Source organism: Ascaphus truei, chromosome 5 (assembly GCF_040206685.1).
Source record: "Ascaphus truei isolate aAscTru1 chromosome 5, aAscTru1.hap1, whole genome shotgun sequence".
NCBI lineage: Eukaryota > Metazoa > Chordata > Amphibia > Anura > Ascaphidae > Ascaphus > Ascaphus truei.
In genome coordinates this window covers 157429888-157445448 of record NC_134487.1, presented here as the reverse complement: position 1 = coordinate 157445448, position 15561 = coordinate 157429888, and the positions used below count along the sequence as shown (strand labels likewise).

General features: G+C 42.7%; 1 protein-coding gene and 1 long non-coding RNA gene across 4 annotated transcripts in view; one reads left to right on the top strand and one right to left on the bottom strand.

The window, feature by feature from the left end:
- Positions 1–15561, bottom strand: part of LOC142495526 (organic cation/carnitine transporter 2-like) — an 85744-nt gene that overhangs the window by 17729 nt on the left and 52454 nt on the right. For all 3 annotated transcript variants that reach the window (XR_012801755.1, XM_075601121.1, XM_075601120.1), the window contains exons 6-9: positions 13129–13229; positions 9189–9403; positions 8152–8334; positions 4311–4446 (exon numbers count right to left, since the gene is read on the bottom strand). Coding sequence is in view for 2 of the 3 variants with exons in the window: in XM_075601121.1 (XP_075457236.1) it covers positions 4311–4446; positions 8152–8334; positions 9189–9403; positions 13129–13229 (635 nt within the window). In the remaining variant the exon portion in view is untranslated. The remainder of the gene's footprint in view (positions 1–4310; positions 4447–8151; positions 8335–9188; positions 9404–13128; positions 13230–15561) is intronic.
- The window catches only part of LOC142495527 (uncharacterized), an 81555-nt gene that overhangs the window by 64370 nt on the left and 1624 nt on the right, over positions 1–15561 (top strand). The gene's annotated exons all lie outside the window — the stretch shown is intronic.

Genomic DNA, 15561 nt, shown 5'->3' with positions numbered 1-15561 from the left:
CAGTAGCCCACCCCCCACCTCACATGTCAGCAGCCCACCCCCCCTCACATGTCAGCAGCCCACCCCCCCTCACATGTCAGCAGCCCACCCCTCCTCACATGTCAGCAGCCCACCCCCCCACCAGCCCGTTTTTCACACACACACACACACACACACACACACACACACACACACACACACACACACACACACACACACACACACACACACACACACCCCTTAGGCAGCACATCCTCTCTCCCCGGTACTCTAGCCTAAGCCCCGCCCCCTGCATGCTCTGACCTCTCCGGAAGAAAAACAAAACACACGGCTGCCGGGGGCTGGGAGAGAGAGGGAGGGGGCTGGGAGGGAGAGGGAGGGGGCTGGGAGGGCGAGGGAGGGGGCTGGGAGGGCGAGGGAGGGGGCTGGGAGGAGGGATGAGTCGCCGCCGTTTTTTTAAACTTTTTTTTTAAATTTATTTAATTAACTGGCGCCCGGCCAGGGCCCCACAGAGAGGCCAGACGGTATGCGGCCCGCATGTTGTGCAGACCTCTTCCTTCCCTCCTCACTCCCTCCCGATCAGGCGCGCGGCGGCCATTTTTTTTTAAATTAGCGCGACCCCGTTACTAACGCGGTGGTCTCGGGGTGGACCCCGAGGACCCCGTTATAATGGGGTTTACCTGTATATACACATATATTCGGGGACAATACAAGTAGCTTTGAAAATAACTATTCATCCCAAGGGCAGTACAAACGGGATGGAAAGATTTCACCAGCAACAAAGGAAAGGGTTCTTTATAGTAAGGGCAGTTAAAATGTGGGATTCATTACCCATGGAGACTGTGATGGCAGATACAATAGATATCTTCAAAAAAAAGGTTGGACATCTTTTTAGAAGGGAAAAGTATAAAGGGATATCCCAACTAAGTAACCATGGGACGGATGTTGATCCAGGGATTAATCCGATTGCCAATATTTTGAGTCAGGAAATAATTTATTTTTCCCCTCATGAGATATCATTAGATGATATTTCACTGGTGTTTTTTTGTTTTCCTTCCTCTGGATTAATATACTGCAAGTACAAATATAGGATACAGTATCTGTTGTATAAAGTTGGCATAGATTGAACTTGATGGACGTATGTCTTTTTTCAAGCACATTGACTATGTAACAACACAAAGAATAAGAAAAGTGCGCCAAACGTAACAACATGAATAATGACATACACATGCCGCTACTTATTTTAGGTAAGAAATAGATCCATGCACTTTTTTTAGTTGTGTATACTGTAACTGTAACTTTTCCACTGTAACTTTTCCATCTGTTGCCTCCTCCCATCCCACACTGCTTCCCAACTCTCCTCCTGCCTTTCTTGACTCTTTTTCTGCTATCTCGGAGGAGGATGTGTCACTGCTGATCTCCTCTTCTCCCACTACCGCTTGCCCTCTTGATCCCATTCCCTCCCATCTCCTAAAACCTCTTGCTCCTTCTATAATCCCTATGCTCACACAGATCTTTAACTCTTCCCTCTGCTCTGGTACCTTTCCATCCTCCTTCAAGCATGCAACCGTTATACCATTACTCAAAAACAGCAAGCTTGACCCTACCTGTCCTTCTAACTATCGACCTGTCTCCCTCCTGCCTTTTGCTTCCAAACTCCTTGAACGTCTTGTATTCTCTCGATTGCTACACTTTCTCAACACCTGTTCTCTTCTAGATACTCTACAATTTGGCTTCCGCACTGCTCACTCTACTGAAACAGCCCTCACTAAAATAACTGACGACCTCCATGCTGCCAAAGACAGAGGTCATTACACTCTGCTCCTATTACTCGACCTCTCTGCAGCATTCGACACCGTGGACCACCCTCTTCTCCTTCACATTCTCCATACTCTTGGTATTCAGAATAAAGCTCTATCCTGGATCTCCTCTTACCTCTCCCATCGTACTTTCAGTGTCTCTTTGGCTAACACCTCCTCCTCCTTTATTGATCTCTCTGTGGGGGTACCCCAGGGCTCTGTCCTGGGACCCCTTCTCTTTTCTCTTTACACACTCTCTCTAAGTGACCTAATCACATCTTTTGGGTTTAAATATCCCCTCTATGCTGACGACACACAAATTTACCAAAGTTTCTGAATGCCTCTCTGGAATATCATCCTGGATGGCCATCCGCCGACTGAAACTTAACATGGCAAAAACAGAGCTCCTTATACTTCCTCCCAAACCTGACCCTACTACCTCCTTCCACATTGCTATTGGAAATACGATCATTCACCCAGTAGCCCAAGCACGCTGCCTAGGGGTTACACTTGATTCCTCTCTCTCATTCTCCTCTCATATTCAAAACGTTTCTAAAACTTGTCGCTTTTTCCTCCGCAATATCACAAAGATACGCCCTTTCCTCTGTTACTCGACTGCTAAAACTCTGACTCAGGCCCTCATTCTCTCACGTCTCGATTACTGCAACCTCCTGCTGTCCAGCCTTCCTGCCTCTCACCTGTCTCCCCTACAATCTATCCTAAAAGCTGCTGCCAGAATCACTCTACTCTTTCCTAAATCTGTCTCTGCATCTCCCCTCATGAAATCCCTCTCCTGGCTTCCGATCAAATCCCATATCTCACACTCAATTCTCCTACTCACTTTTAAAGCTTTACACTCTTCTGCCCATCCTTACATCTCAGCCCTTAGGTCTCGTTATGCACCATCCCGACTCTTGCATTCTTCTCAAGAATGTCTTCTTTCTACCCCCTTTGTATCTAAAGCTCTCTCCCGCCTTAAACCTTTCTCACTTTCTGCCCTACACCTCTGGAATGCCCTTCCCCTCAATACCCGACTAGCACCCTCTCTATCCACCTTTAAGACCCACCTTAAGACACATCTGCTTAAAGAAGCATATGAATAGCACTGGATAATCCTGGACACATCATACATAAAGCTTGGCCCCCTGCAGATGCACTTACTAGAATTCCCTCCTACTGTCTCTGTACGTTCTCCCTACCTACCAACTAGATTGTAAGTTCCTCGGAGCAGGGACTCCTCTTTCTTAAAGCTGCAGTTCAGTCTTTTTTTTTTTTTTTTTTTTTATTTATTTTTTTACTTCAATAGTTTCATGTGTGCAATCTCTAATTACCTAAAGAACTATATAGCTGCCAGTCAATTCGTTCTCCATGTATTGATTTGAAATTTGGGGACATCATTAGTGAAGGGATCTGTTTTTTTTTCTGCTTCTGTCCGTCAGTGGAAGCTCATGAATATTCATGAGCACTCCTGCACTGACATGTGCTAGAGGGAGGGCAGGGCTGACAAAGGGGTGTGCCAGGGCTTGTGACAGGCCAGGAAGGGGCAGTGCCTTAGCAAATGGTTGTTAAAATAGAATACAAGAAAATTGGTCTTTCAAAGTTGTTGTTTTTAAAACAGAAAAAAAGTATTTTTTCTTACTACAGAACTGATTTATTAAAAAAAACACACATGCAGGATATTGACTGAACTGCAGCTTTAATGTTACTTTTAAGTCTGAAGCACTTATTCCCATGATCTGTTATTTATATTATTTGTTATTTATATGATATGTATTACTACTGTAAAGCGCTATGTACATTTATGGCGCTATATAAATAAAGACATACAATACAATACAATACAACTTTCTTTATACATACCCACTCTGCACTAACTCTCCACACGTAATATGGCAGGTTAATATATTGCCCTAGCGAATAGTATAAGTGCTATTAAACAAAAGTAGAGGTACTATATGTATAAGGCTGCGTCCCCGCTAGCACTGAGCATGTTGAGCGGGCGGCGCTTGCGGCCATTACTTACATATATAGCTATATGTAAGTCCCCGCTCATGCTGTGTGTTCGTGCGCAGGCACACACGCTCACCCACGCTCTGCGCTTAAGTAAACAAAAAAACTATACTTTCCCGCGCGCTCAAATGCCCCCCCCTCGCGCGTACATGCAGGACACCCGATGCTCATGCTTGGAGCGCTCTCCAAGCATGAGCGCGCTCAGTGCTAGCGGGGAGTCAGCCTAAGTTGTTAACTAGGTTTGCAGTATATTTATGATATAGGAACATATTTGTTATAAGAACTGTAAATTGGGATGCTATATTTTAAGCATATTTCTTATTCTGTGAAAAAGTAGAAGAAGAATTAAACAAAAATAAAAATTGAAAATAAGAAGTGGATACTCAGATCCTCCTCGTACCATTACTCCAATATTTGCCCCAAACTTAAAATTCTGCGCACTTCCATTTAGCGTAAATCACATTTGAGTATTTAGCGAGAGGGAGAAGTGAATGAATGCAATCAGATGAATGTTCCCCCTACCCTTTGACATTTGGTGTCTGCTCGATGGTCTCCGGCAGGGGTTTGCCGTAGCTTTCTGGGAAGAACAAAACCAGGATGCTCATGATTACAGTCAGGCTCCCCATGAGGATGTACGGCAGCAGCTTGTTATAAGCATCTAGTGAAAAAAGACATCACAGTATCAACAGTAAAGCTATACTGTGCATACTTGAAAACGAGAGGTGACTCTCAATGTACTCTTCCTGGTAAAACATTTTATAAATAAAAATACAAGCAACACCATTTAAAGCAGCATGCCAAGCCGTTTTTTTTTCTCTTCATATTTTTTAATACAGGATTGAAGCACAGGGTCTCTGGAGTTGAACTTCGTTACTTTCAGCTCCGGGGACACCCTGCTTCCACAAATGCATACCTCCATAGTAAGTGCAGGTAGCCGAACCATGGTTCACATTATGGTGGATTTTCAAAGCTCCCGTAACCTGCGGGCCAATAGGAAACTGTGACGTCACCTGGTGACGCAGGAGCTTTAAACTGCAGGAGATACCGGCACTCCCTTCGGAGGTAAGTATCTCTGGAAGCAGGGAGTCCCCGGTATTAAAAAATAGGGGGGAGGGGGTTGGACTGAAGGAAAATAAAACCGATTGCTCCTTTAAAGCTGCAGTTCAAGCTGCCATTTTATTATTTTTCCATTCAATATGTGCATCAATACAATCTACACACTGACAAGTTATTAGTTAAGTTGCTGATCGATCCGTTCTCCTTTAATCGATCACCGAATCGGGGATTATTTAAATCACTGTTAGGGATGCACAAGTTTACCCAGGATGGAAGGTTCTCTGTGGAAGATCATGTGACCGTGCAGGCACTAGATACAATTGGTGAACTGCTAGAGAGAGGTCAGGGCTCAAGAGCCAAATCCTGTCTCCGAAGAGGGAGGGAGTGTGACTTTGTAAATGGTTTCTATAGAAACAAAAATGTTTGCTACATTAGAATAGTCTTTAAAACAAAAATGTATTGTTTTTAAATGCTACAAGTATTTTCTCATTGTACAGAACTGATTTATTTAAAAAAAAAAACACATGTAGGATATTGCTTGAACTGCAGCTTTAATTCCTCGGTGCTACAGATGCCTGCAAATCTATATTAGTACAAAGTTTGCTACATTACTGAAATCTGTGGCAATTTAACGATATACCTTTTGTGGCAACTGTGAGTTTAGTATCAGTGTTATTATACTAAGTTGCCCCTTTAATGCCAGAGACTCAATAACAATGATGATAACAGTGATCCTTTAAGTTAATGTTTATAGAACATTCTTCCCTCACGTGATCTAAGCTGTTACTGTACATTTTATTGTTTGATATGTCAGCAGTATTCTAATCAACCTACAGTACACAGACATAGAGGCTCATTCTAGTAGCTTCGATGCAATCACTGCCAAATCTAACGGTTTGGCATGACCGTACCTCATGGTCTGACATTTGCGTTATCCTGGTATTCAGAAAGAATTATCACAAGTCAGAAACCATGAGGTATCCTAATACCGCTCGGGATAGCAGTGACTGTATCTCAACCTTTTTTTCTAAGTGCTGCCGTGCGATCTGCCATGCAGTCTGTAAGAACTGCACAGGGAGAGCTGTGTCTCCCTGTACAGCTCTTACAGGTGATCTCACTATTTTTATTTAAATTTTAATATAAGAGTATTGTAGCAGGGGGTCTCCGGAGATGAACAGCTTTCTTTTCAGCCTCGGGGACCCCATGCTTCCCGAGTTGCAGGCCCCGGTATTGAGTGCTGGTATCTCCTGTGCGTTTAAATCTCCCAGTCACGTGACGCTGAACATTTAAACAATGCAGGGAGAACCGTGTTAAACCATGCCCCCAATATGGGCAATGAATGAGCAAGCTAAAAAGAAAAGAGGCACAAAATAAAACACAACATTTAAATAAATGACGGTAATGGTAAGAAACACATTGATTGTATTTTATTTAATTGTGTATTTTTTTAGGGTGCAAATTGACTGCCAGTGTGCTTATCTATGCCCCTTTCTGGGTATAAATACCCAGTGACAAGCAATGCATTTTTTGGCAAATGCTTGTTTTTATTTCATTGTAATTTATTGTATTTTGTGTTATGTTTTTTGCTTGCCCATTCATCATCATTATGGCAATTGGCATGGTTTACCACTGTGACATTCAATGGGTAGAGGGGGTGAGGGGTGGGGGTAGTTGCCCCAGGGATGGTGATTAGTTAGTGGGGGAGGGGGTTAACCACTTAAGTACTATAGTGATTACTAACTTCTAAGGTGATTAAGGGGTTAGTGGCCAGTAGTTTGTGTTTTATTGTAATGTTGCTGCCCACTGAGGACGAGGAGGAAGAAGAGGGCAGCCTTCATCCTGGCAGGGGTAAATATAACTTTAATTTACTTTATGTTGGCTGTATAATGTTTTATTTTTAATGGGCAAGTGAGCTATTATCCGAATCTGGATACTAGGGATTTTGACAATTACTGTACTGTATGTTAGGTGGGGGGGGGGGGGGGTTGTTGGGGTTGGGTAGTAGGTTGCCCATTCATTGCCATTGGGATTATCTTTGCTGCCACTGAAGGCACAGGTAACCACTCTGGCAATCAATGGGTTTATTGGCTAGTATTGTGTCTTAATGTTTATTGGGGGTTGAGAGAATGGGTGAAGGTGGTATTTGGCTCATGGTGGGTGTTTATGTCTATTGGGTGGGAAGCGGGAGGAGTTATCTCCTTCATTACCTTAGCGGTTAGCCGCTAAGGTAATGAAGCTGCATGTAAATGTATTTTTATCACATGGGATGGATACGGAGACTCCCGGCTTCAACCCAATGCAGAAAAATACATGTTTTCTTCTAAGTCACAACATGGATCCCATCTCGCCACCCTTGAGGTGGTGAGATGAGAACCTGTGAGTTGTAGCCGCGATGTGATTATTGAAGCTACCTGAATAGCTAGATTTCTCAAAAAAGTTGAGTTTCGGCACTATTTGAGCTCCCACAAGGTTTCTCTGAGCGGGAGAGCTACCGATCGGGGACAAGTACTTCCCAAGCGAGTTTGGCATGCTATCGAAGCTTTCTGAATAGCTACCTATGCCAACTCGTTCGAGAAGTGCTGAAAAGGCTCGATGAGTTAGTTATCGAACCTACAAGAATGAGCCCCATATACAGTAACATAAAACTTATCATAAAAACAATATACAGCACCGACAAAGTTTATTGCAGCAAATGCCGCCGGTTCACTGGGATTTACTCCGGCTGGTGCTGAGGAAAGTCAGCACATCAGCCGCATCCAGCCGCGTCCCCTCCGTTCCCCCCCCCCCTCCAATCCGCGCGCAATTTAAACATCTTCCCGACCCTCTAGCTGCGCCTGCTGTGCCCCTCTGCTTCCCCGCTCCCCCGCTTACCTCACTTCAAACCTTCAGGGGAGTCGGGGAAGCCGGGGAAGCCGGGGAAGCCGGGGAAGCCGGGCGCTCGCTTGACTGTGACGTCACCGACGTCACGCGAACGAGCCGCTTCCCAACGCTTCTCCACGCTGCCGCCACGCATCCTGCCGAGCGGCATTTGCTCGAATAAACTTTGTCGCTACTGTAGCAATATTAACTAATTCTGGAACGCATATCAGGATTTGCCCATGCGGAAGACAAAATGCAATCTGTACATGGATGGAGAATTCATACATAACTGGTCAAATAAATCAAACTGCCAGACACAAAATAAATTATGGCGAGTAAAAAAGTAACAAAAACCATCCAGCGTACATTGTACATAAAACGGCAAAATGCTACTTATTCGGATTCATACACACTTATTTATAATCCACAGATTCCCATGCAAACTCACCCAAGTAAACAAAATAAGGAGAGATGACACTTCCTACTCGGGAAGACATAGAACCAACCCCGACCCCCATGTTTCTGATCACTGTAGGGTAAAGTTCCGACGTGTAAACATAAGCCATGGAAAAAGCGGCAGTAACTCCAAATTTCCCAACCATCACCATAATAGTAGACAGGATATGTAGATCTAGGGGTGAAATAAAAGGTCAGATTACATCGTTATGGACTTTTTTTCAATTTAGTTTTACAAGTAAGTAGTTATTGAACTGCTACTAACTAAATATGGACACTGTACTAATCATTTTTAATAAAAATGTGAAAAGCTCTATCAATACCATTTATGTAGATCTAAGCTGTACTCATTCAATGATAAAAAGGAGGGATACATACTGTGGAAGTGTAATGTAGACACTCACATAGATAAAATTAATATTGTCCTATAGACATGTTAGAGTAGTAATAGAGTAAAACATTAGTAATATATTAATAGTTATATGACTGTGAAAGGCCAGCACTAGAAAAAAAAGCAAAAGGAAAATATGTTTATTAAATGAATGCATTAATTTCTTTGTTAGGCCCCCAGAAGTATCAATCATTTATGGTCTTTGGACTAACTAAAGATATAAGTAAGGAAGGAAAATAGTAGAATGTAACGTTTTATATTATTAGTATTGCATGTTCCTCCTTTATGAATGGAGCGCAAAACAAATAAATACAATTGTAGCTGCTAATACATTATAGTGAACTTTCATGATACCAATGTACACGTTCCACCAAAACGATATAGGGAAGAACATCTAAATCCATTATAAATGTGTTTTATGTAGTTCAGAATATCCATATTGGTCCTTTAGAAATGGAGGATCACTATAGATACTGTAAGGGGACTTAAAGTATTAAAGTTCTTCTTAGATTAAATTATAGTGTACAGGGCTTTCAAAACCTCATACAGTAGGTTTCTTCTTCAAGTGTACTCAATGTATTTAATATATTGATAAGGGTTAATTTTACTAAGCTCTGCAAATGAACAAAACCACATACCCAGAGGTACCAGCTGAATAAGAAGAAGCATAATGCCTCCTAGCAGCAAAGTACCACACATGGAATACCGCCGGGATAAGGTTCGGAGAAGCAGCCATGCTATAATGTATGATGGGACTTCGATGGCAGCCATTAGGAAGCAATTTATGAATGGGTCGCCATGTAAATTTGGAGTGTTCAACGAAACCCCAAAATACCCAATGGATATAATCAACCTGCAAGAAAGAAGCAAATATTCAGCTGGTTTGCAAGATTACTTAAGACATATGTATTGTCTTTATAAAACATCCTTAAGTAAAGTTCTGCTTAACACATTTCTGAATATGATAATCATGCAGCTCTATAAACATAGAAAAATGCATATGGGTGAGGGTTCGCAACATGGAATCAAACCTTTGTGCACCTTAATGCTTAGCACAGTTCAGTTCATCTGTGCAAAAGTGGGGGATGCGGTGCTAATGTGACTATACGTGCTACAAGTGTAAATTGGTAAAGAAACTTGATCCAATCCCAAAAAAAGAAATGATATATAATTAATATTTGGTCAGTGGATTCCTGCAGGGAAATATATGTGAAAAGAGAATAACTGGCACATGGAATACATTGTATCTAAGTTATAAATGTGATCAGAATCAAGATAGGTTCTCAGATAACAAATGAGAGTTGTTTAAGCAAACATTTGCATTTTTATTAAAACCTAACAGTAAAAAAACTGTAATAATGTTCTATTCTACAGTACACCATTGCGCTTGGCCAGCACTCAAAATATTATGCTCTGAAAATTTCTTTGTTTTGATTTTAATTCTATTTATATAAAATATGTTTTCAAAGAATATTGAATAGAGACCCTAGTCTCATATTTCATGTCAGATTTTACAAGAACATGCAGCTACTGCCACAAGGCAATAGAAAGAGAACAGTCACCATAGGGTAACCTTGAATAAAATCAGCAGTTCATTCATCCACCAAGAGAAACATGCTGGCAATATAAGGCAATGCACTTCCAATTACCTACAGTAAAGTGGCAACTGTGAAAAAGATGTTCATATTTTTTGGTCGAAAGATCAAACTAAAAAAATGGCAATTTTGTCTTTTTGCAAATCAGTGCTTAACAATATTCACATTAAACTGAGAAGCAAGCAGTGGAGGAAACATGAAAACATGAGAAGGAACGTTTGTGAACCAGGACAGATTTGCATGCCTTTATATCAAGACTCTTTTGAACCAACCTTCTTTTTACCATTTATTGAAGTAAACCCACTCAAATAGACAGAAATCCTTTAGTGGTGAGAAAGGCCTCTTCTGTTTATTATCGCAGGAGGGTCATCACATCAAATCAACCATTCAGGGATGGCAATGGTCTATGATTAGTGCCATTGTTTCACAATTTTTTTTAATGAGAATGAGCTGGATATATTTATGTATATAAATACGAAAATTGGGAAGCCATGCTTGCATCCTGTTATAAGCATGGGGATAAATTGGGGGAATCCTTGATGGAGAAGGATTTAGGAGTGCTTGTAGACAGCAGGCTTAGCAATAGTGCCCAAAGTCATGCAGTAGCTGCAATCGCAAACAAGATCTTATCTTGCATTAAACGGGCAATGGTAGGAAGGGAAGTAAACATAATTATGCCCCATTATAAAGCATTAGTAAGACCACACCTTGAATATGGAGCCAATTTTGGGCACCACTCCTTAGAAAAAACATTATGGAACTAGAGAGTGCAGAGAAGAGCCACTAAATTATTAAAGGGGATGGGCAATTTAACATGAGGAGAGGCTAGCTAAATTATATTTATTTACATTAGAAAGGCATCTATGAGGGGATATGATAACTATATACAAATATATTCGGGGACAGTACAAAGAGCTTTCAAAAGAACTATTCATCCCAAGGGCAGTACAAAGGACATGGGATCATCCCTTAAGGTTGGAGGAAAGGAGATTTCACCACCTACAAAGGAACGGGTTCTTTACAGTAAGGGCAGTTAAAATGTGGAATTCATTACTCATGGAGACTGTGATGGCAGATAAAATAGATTTGTTCAAACAAAGGTTGGACATCTTTTTAGAAAGGAAAGGTATACAGGGATATACAAATAAGTAAACATGGGAAGAATGTTGATCCAAGGAATAATCCGATTGCCAATTCTTGGAGTCAAGAAGGAATTTATTTTTCTCCTTATGAGATATCATTGGATGATGTGACACTGGGGTTTTTTTTTTTGCCTTTGTTTAGCATACTGTAGGTTGAACTTGATGGACTTATGTCTTTTTTCAACCTGATCTTCTATGTAACTATGATTAAACCAGCTCCAGCAGGGCGTGCAAGTGATCTGGTAATCTGGTAACGTCATAGTTGCGACTAAGCCGAGCAACATGTGGACTGCAGGCAGGAGGCAGCCGGAGGAGACAGGGAGGCTGGCCCCGAGCTGTTCATCCTCATTGGCTGAACCGCTCACATGGTGCGGCCTCGCCCGAAGAAAGCATAATCCCAGGTCTGTTCTCCTGTCTGCTGCTCTGCAGTTCCTGTCTGTGCACTTGGTAAGTAAATGTTCATTGGATTGTAGCAATTTGATTTTGATCTGAGTGCCTGCTTTGGTTATAATCACAGCCTAAAAAGAAGCAACTAAGCAGAGAGTGCAATGTGACACGTAATTAGAATCTAATTTGCCACTGACACAAGATCCCAGCGAATTATAATGTAGGGTACATGTTTTTTTATTAGAAGAATTCCATGCTAAGTATTATCTGTGCATGGTACTCTATGTAATATGTGCATAAGGCAGATGATAAAGAAATGAAGGTGGCACTGGATGAAGTGATGTCAATGAGTTGCAACCATACAAATCCAAGAAAATCTTCAGGCTTTCTTATTTGTATTGCTCCTGAATTTTATTAGGATCCCATTCCTATTGATGAAGTCATGAGTTCTTCATGGTTAGCAGAACTTCATAAAATGCAGGCTTAAAAAAAAAAAAAAATACACCTAAAGGGTTCAACAAAAAAATATTATCGCATTGAGAAAAATAACCCTGCTATGTGTTACATAAGACAATTGCCTTTAATATTCCTTATGGCCAGATGGTTAGATACATTTAAATGTCCCGGAAACCTTACAACTAAGATTTGCCAAGGTCTAAGTATGATTATATAATATCTCTAAGATAACACATTCATGCAACAGAAGTTACACTGAAGCCAAATAAATTCCATCTTACAGATCCGCTTTTCAACTCTCTATTTCAAATGCGCATTTTCGTCTATGTTTTTTATTATTATATTTGTACTGGCATAGGTATCCTGATCCTCTGCTTCCCGAGATAGGTCATGCCGGTAGCAGCCCAGGCTGGGTGAGCAATATGGTGATTTAAAGATCCCTCATCACACAGGCCAAAAAGAAGCCGGGACATAATCTGCTGCGGCTTTCTGTTGACACATGTGGCCATTAAACATGAGATTCCAGCAGCACCCATAGAGATTCCCTGGAATGAATGTGGTCTAATACCGGGCCCCCTGCTCCTAAAAGCAGGGAGACTTTATTAGGAAAATGACAACGGATCATATCTGATATTTTCTCATTAAATATCAAAATCCTATTAGTTAATTGATAAGTTGATATAAAATGAAACACTAGAAGATTTTAGTTGTTTAACACCTACTAATTATTGAACATCTCTCTTAATGTTCAGGTTTTTATCCTTTTATAGGATTATATATTTTTAAATGATATGCCATAGGAATTAAGTTTACTTGACAGTGGGATTTCCAATGCCACTGTTGCCTCTTTGGGAATGATAAGGAAGTCATTAAAACATCTCTTCAATGTCAGAGCTGCCAGTTTTCTTTAGATCGCTGCCACTCTTTGCATATGCTTATGCTTCTGCTGCTTTTATGGATTACAATTTCCCTCAGATATGATACAATTTAAAACTTACCACAGAAATACAGTTAGTATGGTGATGATGCGAATGTTATTGGTCTTCATAAGGTCCAGAAATGTATGGCGTTTTTGCTGACGTGATTTGAAATCTTCCAGCTACAGAGAGAGAATGGAGTCATCAGATGTAATCTAAGGGCCTGGATGGCAGCCACTACCAGCTATAACATGAATAATCAGTGACCAGGTATAGCATTAGTCCTTAGTTACTTTAATTGCCTGCTGTGGATGTGTTGAAGTGGTCCACACCTCTTATGCATATCATTACACTAACGTCCGTTCAAGTTAATGGCATGCCATTTTAGCAATAAGACAGGTGTTAACCTTAATTAATTAATTAATTTGGTGAAGCCCCAACCTTAATTTTGAGATCTTTGAAGATCCCTGTAAGCACTTAACAAGGCGCTAAGTGAAGTTAAAGACTTAGCATATCTTTGTGGAACCTGGCCTAAGTCTTCTCACTGCAAGAAAAAGGAGGTTGAGGGGAAGAGACATGCACGTACTGGATAGGGTGACCAGGTGTCCGTTTTTTTAATGGATGTCCCGTTTTTTTGATGGCTGTCCCGGCTGCCCCGCATTGTTTTCAATGTTTGTTTTTTTGTGGCTGTTCTGGATTTGGCCATCAGAGCAGGGGGGGCAGCAGAGAGCACAGAATGCAGGCAGAGAGGAGAGCGGAGCCCGGTCTGACAGCAGAGGGTGGGGACGGTGTTAGTGGCAGCAGAGCCTCAGCAGTGAGGTGCCTGCTACCAGTGAAGATGCTTCCCCCCCTCCATGCTCCACAGTGACAGGTAGGACACAGAGAGAGAGAGAGAGTGTGTGTGTGTGTGTGTGTGTGTGTGTGTGTGTGTCTCACTGGGTGTGTGTGTGTGTGTGTGTGTGTGTGTGTGTGTGTGTGTCACTGGCTCTCTGTGTGTGTGTGTGTCACTGGCTCTCTGTGTGTGTGTGTGTGTGTGTGTGTCACTGGCTCTGTGTGTGTGTGTCACTGGCTCTGTGTGTGTGTGTGTGGGTCAGTGGCTCGGTGTGTGGGTCAGTGGCTTGGTGTGTAGGTCAGTGGCTCTGTGTGTGGGTGTGTGGATCAGTGGCTTTGTGTGTGTGGGTGTGTGAGTCATTGGCTTTGTGTGTGGGTCAGTGGCTCAGTGTGTGTGGGTGTGTGGGTCAGTGGTTCTGTGTGTGGGTGTGTGGGTCAGTGGCTCTGTGTGTGTGTGTGTGGGGGGGGGTCAGTGGCTCTGTGTGTGTGTGGGTCAGTGGCTCTGTGTGTGGGTGGGTCAGTGGCTCTGTGGCTCGGTGTGTAGGTCAGTGGCTCTGTGTGTGTGGGTCAGTGGCTTTGTGTGTGTGTGTGTGTGTGTGTGTGTGTGGGTCAGTGGCTCTGTGTGTGTGTGGGTCAGTGGCTCTGTGTGTGTGTGGGTCAGTGGCTCTGTGTGTGTGTGGGTGGGTCAGTGGCTCTGTGGCACGGTGTGTAGGTCAGTGGCTCTGTGTGTGTGGGTGTGTGGGTCAGTGGCTTTGTGTGTGTGGGTGTGTGTGTGTGTGGGTCAGTGGCTTTGTGTGTGTGGGTGTGTGGGTCAGTGGCTCCGTGTGTGTGGGTCAGTGGCTCCGTGTGTGTGGGTCAGTGGCTCTGTGTGTGTGTGGGTCAGTGGCTCTGTGTGTGTGTGTGGGTGGGTCAGTGGCTCTGTGTGTCGTGGGTCAGTGGCTCTGTGGCACGGTGTGTAGGTCAGTGGCTCTGTGTGTGTGGGTGTGTGGGTCAGTGGCTTTGTGTGTGTGTGGGTCAGTGGCTCCGTTTGTGTGGGTCAGTGGCTCCGTGTGTGTGGGTCAGTGGCTCCGTGTGTGTGTGGGTCAGTGGCTCCGTGTGTGTGTGAGTCAGTGGTTCAGGGTGTGTGGGTCAGTGGTTCTGTGTGTGGGTGTGTGGGTCAGTGACTCTCTGTGGGTCAGTGGCTCTGTGTGTCTGTGTGGGTCAGTGGAGATAACATTTTTTTAGATCTATTTATTATATATTTATCTTGCCTTTGGTTGTATCCTCCCCTCCAAATTCCGACAACATGGCTGCGCGACGTCACGTAATGCTCATTGCCATAACAAGCCGCTCCGTGACGTCACGCGGCATCAAGTTGACATGACAATGGATGCATTATGGCGCAGAGGCATCACGTGATGCCACATTGTCATGGCAACATGTCACCGCCTGACGTCAGTGTCTCGTTGTCATGGCAACGGGGTGCGTCATGTGATGTAATTTGTTTTCTAAATAATTTTTTAATGTGTCCCGGTTTTTCATTTTGAAAATCTGGTCACCCTACTACTGGAATAAGATGGAGGTCCTACTGAAAAGACCTACAACATTTTTTGCTGCTTGCATGTGTTTAATCCCTTGAGTTGGCAAGGGAAAAGAAAATATAATAAAAGCAAATCAAATAAATGTCGTACAACATTACAATGG